Source organism: Moschus berezovskii, chromosome X (assembly GCF_049115385.1).
Source record: "Moschus berezovskii isolate FMDL1 chromosome X, NW_MosBer_1.0, whole genome shotgun sequence".
Classification (NCBI taxonomy): Eukaryota; Metazoa; Chordata; class Mammalia; order Artiodactyla; family Moschidae; genus Moschus; species Moschus berezovskii.
In genome coordinates, this window is record NC_142488.1 from 74,649,308 (window position 1) to 74,672,105 (window position 22,798).

The following is a 22,798-nucleotide window of genomic DNA, read 5'->3' on the forward strand; positions in this document are numbered from 1 at the left end:
CAGTTCACAGAAAACGTCACTCTGCTTTAATTATTTGATTCAAGAACAAATCAGTTCAGTGAATGATTTCTGCATGAAAAGAACATCAATAGTCTCTTATCTGTTGTAAGTAAGCTACTGGGTGGGAACTCAATCACCACAAAGAAAAACATTTCAGTTTCTCATTCATGAAGTAAATAAGAAAAATATTTCGGAATCTCATACACTAAGTGAGATGGGAAAACAGTTTGCAGGTAATGTATTGTAATGCTATACCCCATGCCTCAGAACACTGATTTCAAACAGAATGAAGTTTGATGCTGGCATCTAGAACAGTTTGCTAAGTAAATCATACCCATGTATCATTTGATTGCCTTTTTCAAAAGCCTGACAGAGTTGGAAGATGCCTAGAAATAAAATCAAATGTATAGCTGGAACATTAACTGAGAGGTTAAATAATAGACCAATATCAACAAATAAATCAATTTCTAGACAATCTTTAATTTCGTGGCATATATACAAAATTTTAATATTAAAAAAATAGGATACCACACCTGAAAGGCGTTAAAACAGACTTTATTTCCTCTGAAAACTTACTGTTACACTGTGCAAATTATGAATAACCATATATTCATGCTTTCTGAAATGCACTTAAGAAAATCAATCAACAGTTGTGAGAAATTATCCTAATAGCAGTAAATACTTATCTGTAAGAAAATTGCTTTTAAGGATCATTACTGTTTAGCAATAAAATTTCAACAAAATTTTTTTTTGAGATTTTCAGGACTTTAGACATACTTTGCTTTCTCCAGAAATATAGCTGTGACAGAAGTTAATCATTAGCATGGCCATTATTTTGGGCAGAGGACCGCCCATCTCAGAAATTACTATTCCAGAAGTTAACCATTAACATGACCATTTTTCTATAAGCAGCTAAGTATAATAAGATGGGAAAATTATAACTCAGATTTCCTGTAGAAAAATATGTTTATTATATATATGTGTGTTTTTCTGGGCAGGCATACCAATTAGACAAAAATACAATGGCAACATAGGGTTAGTAATCTGTTTTCATATTGATGACTAAACTTATGGTATTATCACTTTTGGCCAATAAGAAGCATGCATAACACAAACATTTTAAACACAGGAATAACAATTCATTGATAATAGCAATTTTCAAAATTTAAAATTAGCTAATGAAATTTCTGCATCAGGGACAAACATCTAAATTTTATTTATATGACTTCAGGCTTACAGTTTTACAATAAAACCGAAAGGCTTTTCTTTAAAGCTATGAAAACAAGTATTTGCAGTAAGACAGCTGAAAAGAATGTTCTTAGAATAATTTTTATTACATTCTGAGGCAAGAGGAAGTATCCAAAGTTTTCTAACACAAAGTTTTAAACAGCTGTGTATTACCTTAATCATCACTAATGATATTCAAGAGCTTTTAAACATTTCAACAGTATTAATAAATAATCCAGAAGAGGAATTCTGATACTGGCTAATGGATGAAATAGGGTACAGTATAGATTGGGCCATGAAACCACAGAGTATCTCCTTCATTGTTCAGAGAACTGTAGTAAAGCTATCAGAATTTTTCTAGTTATTCTGGGTCTACCCTGACTGGCTGTTTACATAAGTGTGCATGATGTATCAAGAGGCCTTAACTCTAAGACTATAACAAAGTACAACATTTTAATTGGTGCAGCTTACTGCATTTGTATTCAAACTCAATGCTCTCATATAGTGGAACCTTTCATATTGCTGGTACTGTGGTGTTTATTGTGCATTTAGTGCATGCCACAGTTGGGTTTCTGCTACTGCTGCTGCTAAGTCACTTCAGTCGTGTCCGACTCTGTGTGACCCCACAGACGGAAGCCCACCAGGCTCCCCCGTCCCTGGGATTCTCCAGGCAAGAACACTGGAGTGGGTTGCCATTTCTTTCTCCAATGTGTGAAAAGTGAAAGTGAAGTCGCTCAGTCGAGTCCGACCCTTAGCGACCCCACGGACTGCAGCCTACCAGGCTCCTCCATCCATGGGATTTTCTAGGCAAGAGTATTGGAGTGGCTTGCCATTGCCTTCTCCGATAGTTGGGTTTCAGGAAATATAATTTAAGACAGATCTGAATCCACATAACGAAGTAGGTTATAATTTAATTCTGTTGTCCCTGATTTGTATAACATTATGAAAAGGGAAGAGAGGGATAGAGGGGATTAAAGAGATAGGGGAAAGGCTGTGCAATGGGGAGAGTGGTTAAGAGTAGCCTGAGAGGCTTAGAAGGTTCTCCTCTGGATTCAGCTTTATCTGCTGAATTTAAATCCTGCTGGAGTTGGTGATGGACAGGGAGGACTGGGGTGCTGTGACTCATGGGGTCGTGGAGAGTCGGACACGACTGAGCGACTGAACTGGGGGTTTAAAGGTGAGGCAAAAGCTACATTCTTTCCATTTCTCATGAGTCTGTGACCTTAAAGAGCCGGCTTCCTTTGAGATCTCTGAAATCTGGAAAGGTCAAAGCCCTGCTGCAGCTGAAGAATGTGAGAACTATGTGCTTTCTACTGTAGCCATGGCTCTCTGATCAGCAATACAGGTCAGACACTGTATGATAATACACTTTCAATGAATTTATTTATTCAAATAAGTTGTTAAGTTCAAACTATTGCTCAAAGAAGGTAAACCATCAGAGCTCAGCATGTGGAAAGATTTTAATACAGGCACTCACTGTACCTAGATTTGCTGTCTATTCACAACCCTTATATTTTTATGTTGGGTGCATATTAGCGTTTATCAATTGTCATATTCTGTTTAGTGTCCTTGGTGGTTTCAGGTCTAACTACTAGAAAAGGAATATTAAGAGTTTATAGAGTGTTTTCCTTATTAGGATTTAAAACCACAATTCTATATGTTACTTTGTTTACTTTTCTATAAGACTATTAAATACTAATTTAAGAAACAGATTTTTATTTTAAAAGCTTAATGCAATAAAAACACTATGATTTATTGTGTTGGGGGAAGTGACAGCAAACAATTATTTGCTGCATGATATCTGACATTCACTCTGAGGTCAATGAGAAAATTCTGAAAGAACTTTTATTCCAGAAAAATCATTCTAATGATAGCACTGCATATATTTTCACAATCATTCTCCTACAGTAGACATGTGGAGAAATGAGGTGCAGAAAATAAACAATTTGCCTAATATCATCATATTAGGTAATTTACAAATACCATCAATTTGCAAATATCGTCATCATATTTGCCTAACATCAGCATAGCTAGGACAAAATTAGGTCCATAGACAATCAGGTTAGTGCTCCACGTACTCAACTAGAAAGAATTTCCAAACACCAAAGGAGCCTATTCAAATCTTTCTTTTTATTTCTCCAGTACTGAGCTTTCGTAGACTGTTCAGGACTCAAATACAAATACTATTAACATTGAAAAAAACAAAACAAAACACTGAGTAAGGGACTCACGACTTGTTTGTAAAAGTGTCTACTTTAATATCTTCAATTCTCCTCAAGATAGAGAATAAAACAAACCTCTATTTCAAACATAGGCTCCTGCTTGGATTATGACACTTTAATTTTTTTCAACTATATCTACATATACTTTCATCATTTGTGTCACGATGCTCACACCCATAAAGGAAATATAACTCAAATAATCAAAGTAAATTTGTGAGCCAATTCCAAACATCTGGCTTTCAAACAAAGTGGTAGGCAAAAGCTGTCCTAATACCACAGAATTACTAACAATGCATAGGATCACTTTCATAAACATAGCTGTATTTCTGGGAATCAATCCACTTTATAATTTTTATCTGCCAATTCCACAAGTTTGGTATCTTAAAGCAAGCAAATCAATGTGCTTTACAAAGTGTTTTGTGGTCTTAGACTGTCCTCTTTAAGAAAATCCCCTTTTGGATCTCTTTTATTGTTTTTCTTGGTAATTCTGCATGTTAACTGGCTGCTGTTTTGTAACATTTTTCAAACAGTTCTTCCATCAAGAAGACTCTCAGGCTAGGAGGATTTTCCACAGTGTGGTATCCAGTTTGGTATATACTCGTTATTCAGAGGGCTCCTCTGGGTTTCTTAGATTTGAGCTTTCTTTGGGAGTCTCTGAGTTGGCCTCTGGTAAGGCACTGGATTCTGAAACCTCTGGTTGTAAACTGTCTCCATCAAGGATAATGTCTTCAGGATTCGGTGGGGGAGGACAGAAGTCTTCGTTGGGGCAGATTTGTTGGAAAAGTGCTTCAGCCTGGCCAGGGAAGAAAGGGCACAATAGTTTTTGAACACTAACTTAAAATGTATGAACCTTTTGGGAACAATTTAGAAAATGAAGTATCATCCTTAAAATCATTAAGTTACAGAATTTTCACAGCATACATAACCTTCTAAAATCTTTCAGAACTCAAATACACTCATTCAGACCCACCCTTCAAGTATATCAGTACTTGATCAGGTGCCCAGTCAAGACTTTAAGGTCATTTATTCTACGTGTCAATAGAAATAAAACTTCCTTTAATATTCTTTATACGATTTCTTAATAGACCTTATCTGTTTTATCTGTAGTCTAATTTAGCATATACCAATTTTAACAACCGTTCAAATCAAGAACATTCTTCATTGTTCAACTATTTGCTTTTGTAGTTTTCTTCCCTCTGTGCTTTGAGGAGTATTACATAATCCAAGACTACGGACTTTGAATAGAAAACCATGCCAAATGCAGTAGTGATGTGATCTAGGGAATGTTTACCGTCTGAGCCTTGCTCTCGTTGCCTACAGCATAGAAGAGAGTAAGCTTCTTTATATGGTAACTGTTATCACTGTTATTAATAATAACAGAAATTAAAATGTCGAGATTTAAGCTGAGCTTAGTCTGGTAGGATAAGAGAATAAGAAAGTAAATGTGATCTTAATTAACAAGAACAAATACATACACACATATAAGAAAGTAAATGTGGCAAGTAGCATTGTTATTCTATTCTAAACATATTCCTGGTTTTATTTAGATAAATGCACTTCTTTGTTAGATAGGGGTCCCTGCCAGGTTAGGTAGCTTGCACGGTACCCTACTGGTAAAAGAAAGTCATTAAAGGGTTTTAAGATATATGCTTGTTTTGCTTTAAAGTTTACAATGTCTGTCTGTACCACTTCAACCCTCCGTCCCAATGTCCAAGGCAATGGGGACTCCTGAAAGAGGAGTGAGCTATCACTGCCTTGGGAGTACAGACCAGTAGGACTACAGACCAGTCTGTTTATCAGTATGCATGGGTATACGAAACATTCCTCATATAAGAAAAGAAATATCCATGTGAGGTTCAGGAAAAAAAAAAAAAAAAAAAGAACACAGACCACAAAAACAGCAAGTCACAGAAAGAATTACGTAATTGGGAATGTCTTGGTATGCTCCTGCATACAACTTTAACTTGTGAATATTAAACACAGATTACTTCTTATTTTTAATGTCTTCAAATCATAGCTTCAAATGAACACAAGGGAGACAGGTCTATGTTATTCAACATCTGCTGCTGCTACTGCTGCTATGTTGCTTCAGTCTTGTCCGACTCTGTGTGAACCCATAGATGGCAGCCACCAGGTTCTACCGTCCCTGGGATTCCCCAGGCAAGAACACTGCAGTGGATTGCCATTTCCTTCTCCAATGCATGAAAGTGAAAAGTGAAAGTGAAGTCGTTCAGTTGTATCCAACTCTTAGCGACTCCATGAGCTGCAGCCGACCAGGCTCTTCCATCCATGGGACTTTCCAGGCAAGAGTACTGGAGTGGGGTGCCATTGCCTTCTCCGATTCAACATCTATACATTTACAAATAAGAACAGCAGATGCAAACTTGACAAATAGTAAAATGAAGCATTTTACTTAAAAAAAAAAAAGAAAAAGGAAATCTCTAAGTGCTTATGTTCCTACATGGGCAAAACTTAGGTGATATTCTGAGGGTTTTATAGACAATTTGGAAGACAGAAGTCATCAATTAGCATTGGGATGAACACAGTGTAATATACTAGAATTAGAACACAGTTTATTTGAATAAACTGGCTATTTTTAAAAGTTATTATTGATGCCCTTTAACGTAGGCATTATAATATTTCTCCTAAAACTTATTTGAGGTTAAAATCTATATAACAAATATAAGCCTACTTATAGTTAATAGCATATAATAATTAGCACCGAAACTAACATTATTATTGTTTTCTTCTGTGGTAGCATTGTACTCAAGTCTGTCTTCTTGGGAAGCAAATTACCTCATGATAAAATTATCCTTTAATTATAATCTTTTAGCTTACAGCTTAGATCACATTAGTACTTGTATACTAAGTCCTTATTTAAGGCTTTTCATTTTGGTTAAAATCATTAAAGTTCACTGAGAAATAAAGTTATCTGGCTGATAACTTGTTGGTAATTTCTGCTTGGGAAAAAATGGAATATCAAAGCAAAAATGATCTGGCCATTTTAAGCCATAAATGTAGATATTGAACTATTCTGGGTTCCTATTAAACTAACAGAACAAAAGATGGATGAGAGATGTGACTTCCTGTTTCTGTTTGTTATCATTGACTAAATATGATTATCCTGGATTACCATTAGACTCTGAGGATTAAAAACAAAGAATCTGGCAAAAAACTGTAAATGGATGGGTCACAGCCTTGCTGCTATGCTGAAAAATTAGATTAAAGGCTCAAAGAAGCCATTTGTTCCTATAAGATCCTTGCCTCTAGTGGGAATGAAATTTCCACCCATAGTCTTAGAAAAATGTTAAATTATCCATTTATTGATTCAATAGATAGATGCATTAACTATACTAGTGAAAAGGTTAGACTTACGCCTCAAAAACAGTATTTTCTGCTCTTCTATTTTGGTCAAGTGCAGAAAAGTATATTTGTACATGCATATGAATTTTCAGCTTAGTAGAATCATGATTCATTTTTGGCATTTTGTGTCACCTACCTTGTACCTTTATAGCCCTGCCCAGGAGTGCTATCACAAATTCGACCTTGATTTAACATACTCCTCAGCAGTTATTATAGTAGCTTTGGGACACGAGCTTGTGTCAAAGCATTAAAGGAATCATGTTCACTTTGAAAAACTGTATGTTCTTTTCCATGATAAGAATGTGCCTTAAAAATGCCATTTAAAAATTACATTTTGTGTTCCTTACCAGTTACACTCATTTTGAAATGACTCAAGTTTAAAGAGGAAAAAAGTTCATGTATTTCAAAACACACTGATAGACCACAATTTAAATTAGAAGCAATATCTCTTTAGAATATTGGCATTATAAATTCATTTTCTGGATATATATTTCTAAAATCTTCTATACTTATTCCCGCAATGGAAATCATAAACAATCTCTTGTATTTTGTCATTATATTCAAGACCATGACAATATTTGATATTACATTTAAAATATATTTAATGTGGATTTGTTGTTCAGAGATAAATGTTTAGGAGCAAATTACAGAGATGGTATTAAATGAGAGAGATGCTTTTTTAGTCTCTTTTCCCACCTCTTAGAGGAAAAAACAATTCACTTTGCCTACCACACCAACTTCTTAATCTAAAACTGAGAAAGACCAACAGCCTTACCTGTTTGACTGCATTATCATTTCCTAAAGCACAGTCTGGGCCAGAGCACACATAAACGTTGGATGGTAAATCATTATAAGAGTTCCTGCTGACATCTGAAGAATCTCTCATATTGAAGTAAAGACCCCATAGAAGTCTTGGCTTTTCAACTTTTTCATTTTCTAAATGTAAACATAAATTTTATGTATATCTAAAGCACAGCATACCTCAATTATTATAATATGTAGCCAATTACTAACAAAGCCGTAACTATACATTATAGTAAATCAGAGCTTTGTATTTCAACAGAAGTATATCCGCATACACATACTCTAATACGTGTATATGATATTTCCAGCAATGATTGCTTTTCAACCTAAGACAAATAAGATTTAAAAGTTATTTAGATTATCAGTAAGTTACTTAGATTTAACTCCAATCACATTTCCTTGGGCTTTTTATATTTCTCATCACCAGTATCAAAGTGCTTACGATCACATACATCTTTAAATTATGCCAGTGAAGTAAGAAGTTAACATAAACTGATTTTCTTATGCTACACATGGATAAACCAACTTAAAATATTGTAAAATCAGTACTATACATAGGATTATGAGATGATCAGAATAGAAAAATCTATAGACAGGGAGTAGGGAAATTCCCTGGCATTCCAGTGGTTAAGACTCAGTGCTTTCACTGCTGTGGCCCAGGTTCAAACCCCAGTTGGGGAACTAAGATCCGATAAGCGTATGGCACTTACCTAATGAAGAAAAGATATGAAATAGATTACAGTTACCTTCAGTTGGGGAAGAATTGAGGGAAAGTACAGGTCAATGGCATTGTACAGGAGACAGGAATCAAGACAATCCCCAAGAAAAAGAAGTGGAAAAAAGCAAAATGGCTGTCTAGGAGGGCTTACAAATAGCTGTGAAAAGAAGAGAAGCAAAAAGCAAAGGAGAAAAGGAAAGATATACCCATTTGAAAACAGAGTTCCAAAGAATAGCAAGGAGAGATAAGAAAGCCTTCCTCAGCAATTAATGCAGAGAAATAGAGGAAAACAATAGAATGGGAAAGACTAGAGATCTCTTCAAGAAAATTAGAGATACCAAGGGAACATTTCGTGCAAAGATGGGCTCAGTAAATGACAGAAATAGTATGGACCTAACAGAAACAGAAGATATTAAGAAGAGGTGGCAAGAATACACAGAAGAACTGTACAAAAAAGATCTTCATGACCCAGATAATCACAATGGTGTGATCATTCACACTCACCTAGAGCCAGACATCCTGGAATGTGAAGTCAAGTGGGCCTTAGGAAGCATCACTATGAACAAAGCTAGTGGAGGTGATGGAATTCCAGTTGAAGTATTTCAAATCCTAAAAGATGATGCTGTGAAAGTGTTGCACTCAATATGTCACCAAATTTGGAAAACTCAACAGTGGCCATAGGACTGGAAAAGGTCAGTTTTCATTCCAATCCCAAAGAAAGGCAATGCCAAAGAATGCTCAAACTACCGCACAATTGCACTCATCTCACACACTAGTAAAGTCATGCTCAAAATTCTCCATGCCAGGCTTCAGCAATATGTGAACTGCAAACTTCCAGATGTTCATGCTGGTTTTAGAAAAGGCACAGGAACCAGAGATCAAATTGCTAACGTATACTGTATCATCGAAGAAGCAAGAGAGCTCCAGAAAAACATCTATTTCTGCTTTGACTATGCCAAAGCCTTTGACTGTGTGGATCACAACAAACTGTGGAACATTCTGAAAGAGATGGGAATACCAGACTACCTGACCTGCCTCTTGAGAAACCTATATGCAGGTCAGGAAGCAACCGTTAGAACTGAACATGAAAGGAGAGACTGGTTCCAAATAGGAAAAGGAGTACGTCAAGGCTGTATATTGTCACTCTGCTTATTTAACTTATATGCAGAGAACATCATGAGAAATGCTGGGCTAGAGGAAGCACAAGCTGGAATTAAGACTGCTGGGAGAAATATCAATAACCTCAGATATGCAGATGACACCACCCTTACGGCAGAAAGTGAAGACCTAAAGAGCCTCTTGATGAAAGTGAAAGAGGAGAGTGAAAAAGTTGGCTTGAAGCTCAACATTCAGAAAACAAAGATCATGGCATCCGGTCCCATCACTTCATGGGAAATAGATGGGGAAACAGTGGAAACAGTGGCTGACTTAATTATTTTGGGCTCCAAAATCACTGCAGATGCTGATTGCAGCCATGAAATTAAAAGACGCTTACTCCTTGGAAGGAAAGTTATGACCAACCTAGATATTTTGTCAACAAAGGTCCGTCTAGTCAAGACTATTGTTTTTCCAGTAGTTGTGTATGGACGTGAGAGTTAGACTATAAAGAAAGCTGAGAACTGAAGAGTTGATGCTTTTGAACTGTGGTGTTGGAGAAGATTCTTGAGAATCCCTAGGACTGCAAGGAGATCCAGCCAGTCCATCCTAAAGGAGATCAGTCCTGGGTGTTCATTGGAAGGACTGCTGTTGAAGCTGAAACTCCAATATTTGGCCACCTGATGAAAAGAGCTGGCTCATTTGAAAAGACGGTGATGCTGGGAAGGATTGAAGGCGGGAGGAGAAGGGGACGATGGAGGATGAGATGGTTTGATGGCATCACCGACTCAATGGACATGGGTTTGGGTGGACTCTGGCAGTTGGTGATGGACAGGGAGGCCTGGCGTGCTGCGTTTCATGGGGTCACAAAGAGTCAGACACGACTGTGCCACTGAACTGAACAGGTTAATGGCTAAAGGGTGATGGAAATACTCTAAAATTGACTGTGGTGATGTTTGAACAAGAAATGAAAAAACATTGGATTTTACACTTTAAATGGGTGAACTGTATGGTATGTGAATCTCAATAAACCTGTTATTAAAAAATAGTATATACAAGATTAAAACTAGGATATCCTAACTCACTAACACTTTGTCCTACTAGAGTACAAATATAATGCCAACCAACAAGAAAAATACGATTATGAGACCGTAAGTTGTTTTCAGTACACATTCTCTCATTTACAGCAAGCATTTATTATATATGTTAGGCATCAGGCTAGGAGCTGGGGATATAAAGATGAATAGACTTAGTCCTTATTCTCTTGAATTTTCATGTACCCTGATACAGAGTGTAGTATACAACAGATGCTCAATGAGTAACTCTTGAACTATTTATAATTCTGTTTTCAGGTAGTATGGTATGCTATAAAAAGTTATTAATCTCAATAACTAAAGCCTATTCCTTGCTTTCTAACTGTGAAATGATGCTTCCAAACTGTGGTGCTGGAGAAGACTCTTGAGAGTTCATGGACAGCAAGGAGATCAAACCAGTCAATCTTAAAGGGAATCAACCCTGAATACTCTTTGGAAGGACTGATGCTGAAGGTGAAGCTCCCATACTTTGGCCACCTGATGTGAACAAATGACTAATTGGAAAAGACCTTGATGCCGTCTAAAACTGAAGGCAGAAGGAGAAGAGGGGACAGAAGATTAGATGGCTGGATGGCATCACTGACTCAATGGACATGAAATTGGGCATATTCCAGGAGATGGTAAGGGACAAGGAAGCCTAGTGTGCTGCAGTCTATGGGGTTTCAAAAAGTCAGATAAGACTTGGTAACAGAACAACAACATTCCTTGCTATCTTAATAATTATTTTTATGCCCCTCCTCCTTGGAAATGTTATAATTATATTTTCTTTGGTTGAAAACAGAAAACATCACTGTTAATATATTTACTGACTACAGTGTTTTCTTAGCCTGAATTTGAAGAAAAACTCAAATTTTGTATAATGGTAATAATGGATGTACATGACAATTACCCAAGACCATGAGGCACTATGGGAATCATAAAGAAAATTCTAAAGGTTTAATTATCTAGTTAATTAAATCTTATTTGTCAATTTATAATCAGTGTAGAAAAGTTAGCTAATTGCAGTATTCAGTTAAAAAGAATGTCCCATCCCCCAATTCAGGACAAACAGGCATTTATTATACTTAACTCAAAATATCTCCACTATAAGAATACCAAATCTCTTCCTTTCCTTGTTCATCCTGAATAATCCATAATTATTAATGTGATAGGACACAGAAACTCTGGATGAAGTGATTCTTTAAGATGTCCCTTTCTAATGCCAAGATCTATGAGTCTAAGGTATCACCAGCTTTGTGTAAGCACACAATAGATGACAAAAACTACTTACTAACAAAATAAAGGAACATAAGATACTATTTCACAGCTAAAGCCATATGGCTCTTAGTAAGTTTATTGGTGAGTTTAGTGTCATTAAATGTTACGGGAAGATAATTAAACATAGCACCTATCACTTGTGAAACCAGACTCTAAGAACATTGCAGAAAAAATGGGCTAAGATCTGGAAGTCCCTTAATATCGCTCATTCCATTTCTAAGCATATACTAAGAGAGCTTATCTTATATTTTATGAAAGTTCCAGCTCAGAGGAGGACCTTCACTCAATACAAGCTGGGGAAAATGAATAATCCAATCAATTTAGGAAAGAAATTTCTTTGAGGTTGAAGTTTTGAAAGGAAACCAAGAAGATGAAAAGTTAACATAGACTGAAGATAAATGGTCTAGATACAAGGGAGTTATCGGGCTTTGACCTTAAAAGCCTGAAAAAAACATACAATTGCTTCATCTTTCTTTGAGGCCAGATTGAAAGCAGAGAGCTGGAAAAATAACATGCAATTGTGCAGTGCACAATTGTCAAAAAATATTAAAGCTGCTAAGGTTTGTATAGGAATACATCACTTGGCCAGAAATAGAATTGGTTTTCTGTAAAAGCTCATTTCATTCTATTAGATTGTGCAAAGACTAAACAAGGAATAGGTAATTTAGAATAAAACCTTGCACAAATTAAACTGAGGCAAGTACAGAACAAAGTAGCCCAAAGAAAATCAACAATGGCACACCAAATAAAAGCAACAAATAGTCTACAGTTGCATGTCATGTTTAGGGAGAAAATGAACTACTTTAGCAACATAGCTAACATGAGACCAGGAGGGTAGAAGATTACTACAGATACCACCTAGACTGAAGACAACAAATACAAAAAGGAATTAAGATAAGGCATTTGACTTCTCAGGCCAGCAATTCTGTATACCCTCATCAGCCACCTTTTTCAAAATGACATCTATAAGGGAATTCCTATTTTTATGCAGTGCTGCTTTTTGAGATAGGAACTGAATGAGATGGAATGAGGTAATTCCACATGTCGTGCCCAATGGGTGGAAAAAGAGAAAGAATATGGTACAAGTCATGATATTACATTGCACATAGTTGAATGTACTAATGAAATTTCTGCTTCAGTTTGTATGGAAAGATCTTAATTTCCTGAGTAAAATAAATAATACTTAGGAAAATTCTACCAGTGCTTAGAAGGATATTATGGAATCTAGGGACTTCCCAGGTGGTGTTTGTGGTAAAGAATCTGCCTGTCAATGCAGGAGACACGGAAGATATGGGTTTGATCCCTGGGTTGGGAAGATCCTCTGGAGGAGGAAATGCCAACCCACTCCAGTATTCTTGCCTAGAAAATTCCATGGACAGAGAAGCCAGGCGGGCTATAGTCTATGCGGTCACAAAGAGTCAGACATGACTGAGCGACCGAGCATGCACGCATGCATGGATTATTGAAGAATTAATGCACCTATGAATGGTGAGCAATCACCTCACTTTCTCAACGATAGAATCAGGTTTATTAAGCATAAAACATCTTAATTGTCCTTGCACTGTGAAGCAGGGAAGAACTTAGAGATCGCTGATGTTCTTAAAGGAGCCTGGGAAGTAGAGCTCTTGGAAGTATTAGTACAACTGCTTCTTTAAGGCATAGCATATGATAAGTGCTCCAGCTGATACCTTAAACATGAACAAGAAAGAAGGAGAGAGAACAGAAGGCATACCTTCACAAGGACATTGAATTTCTCGGATACAAAGGAAAAGAAGTACTGTGTTTGAGAAGAGAACATTACCTTTTGCAATAAATAAACTTCACTAAAGTGACTAGGCTGACTTGTACAGAAGCTTATGAAGCACAGAACATAGAACTTGAATAAAAAGAAAATAAGCTTAAATAATGTTATTCTTCTGGCATGCATTTTAAGACAAAATATTTATAAAGCTCTAAACCATAAGGTTTCATATCACTGTCAGATAATTAAAAAATTAACAGTACAAGCCACCAATCCATGAAAACAGGGGCATTTGTTATAGAGAAGAATGTGCTTTAATGTATTAAAAGTTCATATTGTTCATAAAGTTCCTTCTTCCTCATTTAGGCAGGAAAATGAATTGAGTTCTCTTCTCCAGGTGACTTTACCTCTTTGACCTGCCATGGCCCAGTGCTCACTTTATCTGGTGATTCATTTTCAATAACTCCAACAGTATTTGTTCTGACATTTTAATTAAAATATGACCACTACCTCATCCTGATGATAAAAAGGCCTATGTGTCAGTGAAAACTAGCTTTTCAGTGCCTCAGTGCACCTGATGACCTCTCTGAGCACATAGTTCTTACTGAAGAATTTCACTCAGATTCGGAACAATACATCATTTCAAAATGGGATCATATTAACCATTAAGATTAATGCTTAAAAATCTAAAATGGCTAGAAGATGCTAAGGAATGAACATGCAATTTCCCCATTTTAACTTTAAAAAAAGAAAATTATATGTATTTAAAAAATGAAGATCAGTGATACAAGACTCAAATTTAGTGTATTATTTGAGACCACCACACAATGAAATTACAAAAAAAATTATGAAAAACTTCAGAAAAAGAAGGAATTCAGAGTTTTTATAAGTAAGGGAATTAAAGCCAAAGATAAAACTGATTTCATATTACAGTTAAGAATATTATTGTATACCATAACTCTGCAATGAAATTTTTAACAATAATACTAATGTTTATATGAGCTTTTTTTTATTAAAAGTAAATATGGAACAAATTAAATTCTAAACTAAAGTGAAATAAATTTTCAGGTTGCAGGATTTGATTCAGGCAGCTCAAAATGAAATTAATTATATAGATACTAGCTCCTCAGAAAGGATCAGTTTGTTTTCCTATGTAAATGCCCCTTTATGCACTATCTCTGCAAAGAAAACAAGCAAGACACACAGGAGATGAACTAAAAGGAAACACAATAAGTAGGAAGTAAATAAATTGTTGCCTGAACAAACATAGCATTCAAAGAAAATGAAGACATATGAATCAATGACGAAACTGGCCAGAATTCAATTAGACATGCTAATCCTATAATAAAAATCACCATCACTTCATATAAAATAAGTAAGATCCATTAGGCTACGTTTTGATCAATTATACACAAGATTCACTACAATTTGCTCCATTCATATCTATAAGAACTACCCTATGACGTGGGGAGAAAAGTTACAAAATTTATGGCTGAAAAGCATTTTTCCACCATGAGTAAGTAGCAAAGTGATATATATATATATATCTTGAAAGCTAAATATCACATCACTAACATACTATGCATTAAAAGACAATTATTGGTCAGGAAGGATTCTTGCATTTGTCAATTAATAGTTTAATTTCTCAGTCGAACCAAGTTTTTTTCCTTAATAAATGAAGAAAACTTTTTCTGATAAAGGAATATATGCTTGTTGTACAACATCTATAAAATAAAGAAAATTAAAAAAAAAAATTACCTATAATTTCACCAAGATTGACAGATTTCCTGACAGTCTTTGTCTATGCAAGTATGTACACATATAAATGTATAGTTTTGCACTTAATATATACATTGTGTGTGAGATATATATTTTCTTTTATTCTTACAGATACTACCCCATTTTTAGGAAGAGAATGTGCTTAATCATCCTATTAAAACATGTAAGTACTTGTGTTGAATACAACAGATTTCAGTTCAGGCTACAGAAACCTTCAAGACATCTCTAAGAAGAGTAAAGTGGGCACATTACCTTTACATCATGAATCACTGATTATGGTTCTTACCTATCTCCGTTTCGGTATATGGAGTAAACAATTTCTGCACAACTGGTTCTAAATCTTCTCTTGCTGTTTTAGAAGATGTACAAGTCAAATGAACCAAATCTGTTTAAAAAAAAAATATTTTGAGTTCCTGCATATCACAAATTTCACTGTGTACTAATATTCAAGGCACTAAGCTGGTGCCATGGTGGAAGACAGTCAAGTAAGTCACGGCCCCTGCCTTTAAGAAGTTTAGAATCTACTGATGGGGGCATGTAAAAACCAAAGCAATAGGCTATGTGTGTTAACTGTATAGTGAAAATACATGTTAACTAAGAGGGAGCATATTGAGACTCAAGAAGTACCAGTGGATGGTTTTGTCAAATCAGCACAGTAAAAAAGCTTAGGAAACCAGGTGTTCATAGAAAGAGCTTAAGCTATCCTTAAAACATTCCCAACGAGGGTGGATAAGACTCTTGAGAGTCCCTTGGACTGCAAGGAGATCCAACCAGTCCATACTAAAGGAGATCAATCCTGGGTGTTCATTGGAAGGACTGATGCTAAGGCTGAAACTCCAACACCTAGGCCACCTCATGTGACGAGTTGACTCACTGGAAAAGACTTTGATGCTGGGAGGGATTGGGGGCGGGAGGAGACGGGGACGACAGAGAATGAGATGGCTGGATGGCATCACCAACTCGATGGACATGAGTTTGAGTGAACTCGGGGAGTTGGTGATGGACAGGGAGGCCTGGCGTGCTGTGATTCATGGGGTCACAAAGAGTCGGACACGACTGACCGACTGAACTGAACTGAAGCAAAATATCGTATATAAAAAAAGACCAAAAGTGGACTATCTATTTACTTTAGAGAACACACTTCATATTCTTCAGACTGAAAAGATCATTTATGCAAACTTTACTGATAAGTTAAAAACAAATCATCTATTCATTATAGGGTTCTCTAAGAAACCTTTTGGGGAACACTGTTAGCTTAGTTTAAACCATACATATACTTAAAAGTCTAATATGGCATAAGTCAAAACAGTCTGTAATATTTTCAGGATTTCCAAATCATTTTTTTTTTTTTTTGCATTTACAGATTCATGAGACCTGGACCTCAAAAAATGTTTGGGTTAGAATATTATGTACAAAAAGGCCCTTCACAGAAGTGAAATACTACACCTAAGGCACTTAGAATTCCTAAAGGCCTACATATTAATACATAAGGTAAAGGAAGGACAAAAGGGTCTATGTACTGATAGGAAGAACTAAGGGGATCCCTAAATGGGAGTAATTCTTGTGGTTCTGTAAAGGCCTTAGGGCAGAACAGAATTATGGAAGAAAAAAATACATATTAGAGAAAAGTATAAGAACTGAGACATTCCTGATCCTAACACCCCAGTAGAGAAGTACATGTGTTTCTTTTCTAAAAGTTTATTTTAGGCTAGTAGACTTTTTTAAACCTCAGGAAGATAGTTCAAAGTTTACAACAGAAGTGTAACATCAGAATAGAATTCTCTTTAAATATATCTAAGCATAGAGGGACTTTTAATAACCATGTGAGCTAAAACCAAATATTTTAGTACTTTTTCCAGGTTTACCAAATAAAGTGATATTCTAAGGAAGTTCCCGATTATGTATGGCCAATAAAATACCCATCCTATTGAAGCAATATTTTTATATGAATGTAATAATGATTCCCATTTGTTCTTGGATATTCACGACTGAGCAACTGAACTGAAATGAACTGAAACAACCTTCACAACAAAATTATTCCTAATGAAAGTAAAATTTTCAACTGTTATATAACGTTGGTGGGAAGTTTAAAGTCCCTAGATAAATTCTGAATTAAACAGAGTGTATAACTATAAATATAGAAATCTCTGATATAACACTCGACAGAAATTGTCCTCTCATTTCAGTCTCAGAAAATACTAACATTCACATCAAAGTTCTCAATTTTCCAGTTGTTTCCTATTCAATTAGTGTGTACTAGAGGAAAAGCAGGTGAAAAAAATCTTAATAGTAAACTATTAGTTCTGCAAATCCAGAGAAGGCAATGGCAAGCCACTCCAGTACTCTTGCCTAGAAAATCCTATGGACGGAGGAGCCTGGTAGGCTGCAGTCCATGGGGTCGCTAAGGGTCGGACACAACTGAGCGACTTCACTTTCACTTTTCACTTTCACACATTGGAGAAGGAAATGGCAACCCACTCCAGTGTTCTTGTCTGGAGAATCCCAGGGAAGGGGGAGCCTGGTGGGCTTCCGTCTATGGGGTCACACAGAGTCGGACACGACTGAAGTGACTTAGCAGCAGCAGCAGTTCTGCAAATCAGGATACCTAAAAGAAATACACCAAGTAACTATATCCTTATGTTTCCTAACAATGTAAGAGAGTTCAGTTCATGCAATAATAGCAAAAGTTTCTAGTAATAAAGTCAGATTAGCATCTTGTACTTAACAAGTTTTATTATAATTCTTAGAAGAAAAAAGTTAAAGACACCCATAACTTGAATGCTAATGTATATACCTTGATTCTGCTTAGATGCTGCTGCTACTGCTGCTGCTAAGTCACTTCAGTCGTGTCCGACTCTGTGTGACCCCATAGACGGAAGCCCACCAGGCTCCCCCGTCCTTGGGATTCTCCAGGCAAGAACACTGGAGTGGGTTGCCATTTCCTTCTCCAATGTGTGAAAGTGAAAAGTGAAAGTGAAGTCACTCAGTCATGTCTGACTTGTAGCGACCCCATGGACTGCAGCCTACCAGGCTCCTCTGTCCATGGGATTTTCTAGGCAAGAATACTGGAGTGGCTTGCCATGCTTAGATGCTACATTATTATTAATAATTGATTTACAATTTTAAGGTATGAACAACTTTTTTCTTCCTGCTTCTTGTTGCCTGCTTTTCCTGTTATCTATATTACTTTCTTCTTTAGGTCACTTTGAATTTACTGCTTCTTTTCAAATGAGAGAGGTTGTGTTTTTGTTTTCAATTCAAATTACTTTCAAAATTGGCTTATTAATCTTCATATATCTCATAAGTCTTTAGCGAGGGCAAGTTTTAGAGTCAGTTTTCCTCTTCTTTGTTAAATGTAACTTTGACCTTTCAATGGATGTTTAACAAATATTTGTGGGTAAAGACAATTTGCTTCCCTGCTATGACTAGACATTAAGTATTCACAATCTTAAGAAGACATATGTGTGCATACAAATATATGTATGCATACACATGCATAGGAAAACTTTACTAGCTTCTGTACAAAATGTGGAAAATTATTTGACCGACCAGGGTAGAATTAAGGAAAGTATTAGTGGATAATCCTTAAATTATTTAAATGCTCATAGACACTTTAAGATACTTATATGAAATTCTCAAAAGAATTGAAAAGATTATCTAGAATTTACTGTACAGCAAACTTTCATATGTCAGACACTACCCTAAGCATGGTTGATGTATTATTTCATTTTACCCATGCAACAGTCAATCACTATTTTAATTTTGCAGGTAAGAGTTAACAGTGGAGTTAAGCAGACCTCCCAAAGTCATGCAATTAGTAAAAGGAAGAGCTGAGGCTCAGAGCTGAAATTCAAGCCCACATGGTCTGCCTCTAGAACACCCACTCTTAGTCACTAAGTGATGTTGAGTAATTGTAATAATCTCTTGTAGAAGGTGCTGCAAGTCACTTAAGGCAGCAATCTTTAAACTGCTATGTGTATAAAGATACAAGAGGACTTTTCATGAGGTAAAAGAACTCCTGTGGTGCTGGAGAAGATTCTTGAGAGTCCCTTGGACTGCAAGGAGATCAAACTAGTCAATCCTAAAATCAACCCTTAATATTCATTGGAAGGACTGATGCTGAAGCTCCAATAATTTGGCTACCTGATACGAAGAGCTGACTCATTGGAAAAGAAGACGCTGATGCTGGGAAAGATTGAAGACAGGAGAAGGGGATGACAGAGGACGAGATGGTTGGATGGTATCACCGATTCAATGGATATGAGTTTGAGTAAACTCCAGGAGATGTTGAATCAGGACAGGTAAGCCTGGCGTGCTGCAGTCTATGGGGTCGCAAAAAGTTGGACACAACTGAGTGACTAAACGACAACAACAAAAATAACTCCAAGCAAGTCATTGTCTAGATGCTCAAATTCCTCTCCTTCCACTTTATTAAGCAATGCATTTCAAGAAATTTAATTTGTGTTTAATCATCATTTATCAAAACTGTAATATATTTATGATAGTTTGATTAATTTTACACAAATAATAATTGGAATTACTGAATCCAGAAGACAATTTTTTTAATACTGAGAAGCTTACTGTCTTAAGAAATTTTTAAAAAATCTATTTCTATTAATTATTTGAAATGGGTTATAGTGGCAATCAAATATTTCTGATACTTATATTCCATTGAATATATTTAAAGGGGTGATGTTACTGTTTTATTATGGTACATCAACATTTGTACTGTTAGAAACTACATTCTTGGTAATTATTTGAATCTTATGATGAAAAATTATACAAGCCAACTTCTAAGTGTTTGAGGGGTACATGAGCAAAAAGGCTTCAAGACCTTAAGGGTTTAAAGTAATCACAAAACCATACCCAGAACATGTCATATTTCTATTAAAATTTGAATCATTATGTAAAATTCTCCTTCCTATTCTGTGACCAATTCTAATTCCTTTCCATCAAACTAACTTACTGAATAAATGCTAAAAATGATCACAAATTAGATCAGTGGGCCAACTGTTTTCCTAAAAGTATTACATTCATTAGTACCAATTAACAAATATAACTTAAGATTCTGGAAGATGCAATAGGACTGGAAATGTTGCCCACTGGCATCATGTGAGATTATAATTGACTTGAAAATTGGTTTAAATCCTGGATCTACCTTTTATAAATTAAGTTCCTTTTTACTTTCATTGGCCAAGTGGCTCAGTGGTGAAGAATCCACCTGCCATTGCAGGAGACACAAGAGACTTGGGTTTGATCTCTGGGCTGGGAAGATCCTTTGGAGAAGGCAACAACAATCCAATCTGGTATTCTTGCCTGGAAAATCCCATGGACAGAGGGGCCTGGCCAGCTAAAGTCCATGGGGTCACAAAAGAGTAGGACATGACTGAGTACAGCTCAGCATAGGAATAAAGGCTTAATGGCATAAAAGATGACAAAATGTGTTCTCTGTCACAAATTCCTCTCTTGGCAATATATTTATTTATCTCTGTACTGGATTTAAAGATATCCTAATATCTTTAGGATATCTGCAAAATATCCTAATAAAACTTATGAAATTTTCCACAGCAAAGAAAATCAAAAGCAAATTGAAAAGATGACCTTTGGAATGGGAGAAAATATTTGAAATGATGTGACTAATAAGGGCTTAATTTCCAAAATATATGAAAAGCTCAAACAGCTCAATATCAAAAAAACCAAACAATCAAAAATGGGCAGACCTAAATAAACATTTCTCCAAAGACATACAAATGGTCAACAGGCACATGAAAAAATTCTCAACATCACTACTTAGAGAAATTGAGGATCACCTTGATATATAGGCCAAATATTAATAACCATAAAAGGGAAAATCGACAGCAACACAATAGTGGATGACTTTTTAATGACCCATTTACACCAATCGACAGATCACCTAGACAGAAAATCAATAACGAAACACTGGCTTTAAATGACACATTAGATTAGATGGACTTAATTGATATTTTTACCTCATTTCATACACAAGCAGCAGAGTACACCTCTCAAGTGCACATAGAACTTCTCCAGAATGTATTACACACTAGGCCACAAATCAAGCTTCAGTAATTTAAGAAAACTGAGATTGTATCAGGAATTTTTTCTGACTACAACATTGAGATTAGAAACAAATTACAGGGAAAGATAAACTGTAAAAAAAACATAAATGTGGAGGCTAAACAACCAATGGATCACTGAAGAAATCAAAGAGGAAATAAAAAATACCTAGAGATAAATGACAATGAAAACAGAATAACCCAAAATCTATGGGATGCAGCAAAAGCAGTTCTAAGAATAAAGTTTACAGCAATACAATACAACCTCAGGAAACAAACAAAAAACCTCAAACAACCTAACGTTATACCTAAAGCAACCAGAAAAATTCAAAATTAGTAGAAAGAAAGAAATCATAATGATTAGAGAAGAAATAAATGAAATAGAGACAAAGAAAATAATAGAAAAGATCAATGAAAAGTAAAAGCTTGTTCTTTGAAAATATTTTTAAAAAAATTGATGAACCTATAGCCAGACTCCTCAAGAAAAAACGCAAAGGGCTGAAATCCATAAAACTAGAAATAAAAATGGAGAAGTTACAAAAGACACCACAGAAATACAAAGGATCATAAGAGACTACTACAAGCAACTTTATGTCAATAAAATCGATAACCTAGAAAAAACTGACAAATTCTTAGAAAGGTACAATCTTCCAAGACAACCAAGAAGAAACAGAAAATAGGAACAGACTAACAACAAGTACTGAAATTGAAACTGTGATTTTAAAACTCCCAACAAACAAAAGTTCAGGACCAGATGGCTTCACAGGTGATTTCTATGAGATATTTAGAGAAAATTTAACTTTTATCCTTCTAAAACTCTTCAGAAATTTTTCTGAGGAAGGAAAACTCCCAAGCTCATTCTACAAGGCCACCATCACTCTGATAACAAAATCAGATAAAGATATCACAAAAAGGAAAATTATAGGCCAATATCACTGATGAACACAGACAAAATTCTCAAAAAAATAGTAGCAGATCAAATCCAACAACATATTAAAAGGATCACACACCATGATCAAGTGGGCTTTATCCCAGGGATGAAAAGATTCTTCAATATATGCAAATCAATGTGATATGCCACATTAAAAAACTGAAGAATAAAAATCATATGATCATCTCAATAGATGCAGAAAAAGCTTCTGACAAAATTCAATACTCATTTATGACAAACTCTCCATAAAGTTGGCATAGAAGGAACCTACCTCAACATAATAAGCATGATATATGACAAGCCTTGGAGGAGGAAATGGCAACCCACTCCAGTATTCTTGCCTGGAGAATCCCAGAGACAGAGGAGCCTGGTGGGCTGCCATCTATGGGGTCACACAGAGTTGGACACGAAGCAACTTAGCAGCAGCAGCAGCAGCATGACAAACCTACAGGTAACATCATAGTCAATGGTGAAAAGATGAAAGCATTTCCTA

General features: G+C 35.8%; 1 protein-coding gene across 3 annotated transcripts in view; it reads right to left on the minus strand.

The window, feature by feature from the left end:
• Positions 1 to 472: 472 nt before the first annotated feature.
• The window catches only part of CHM (CHM Rab escort protein), a 279,787-nt gene continuing 257,461 nt past the window's right edge, over positions 473 to 22,798 (minus strand). For 2 of the 3 annotated variants that reach the window (XM_055393821.2, XM_055393823.2), the window contains 3 exons: positions 15,587 to 15,685; positions 7,588 to 7,748; positions 473 to 4,242 (listed from right to left, as the gene is read on the minus strand). In XM_055393821.2, coding sequence (XP_055249796.2) covers positions 4,051 to 4,242; positions 7,588 to 7,748; positions 15,587 to 15,685 — 452 coding nt within the window. In that variant the 3' untranslated portion in view covers positions 473 to 4,050. Of the gene's footprint in view, positions 5,799 to 7,587; positions 7,749 to 15,586; positions 15,686 to 22,798 lie in introns of all 3 variants that reach the window. The other variant, XM_055393822.2, reaches the window with a different exon arrangement.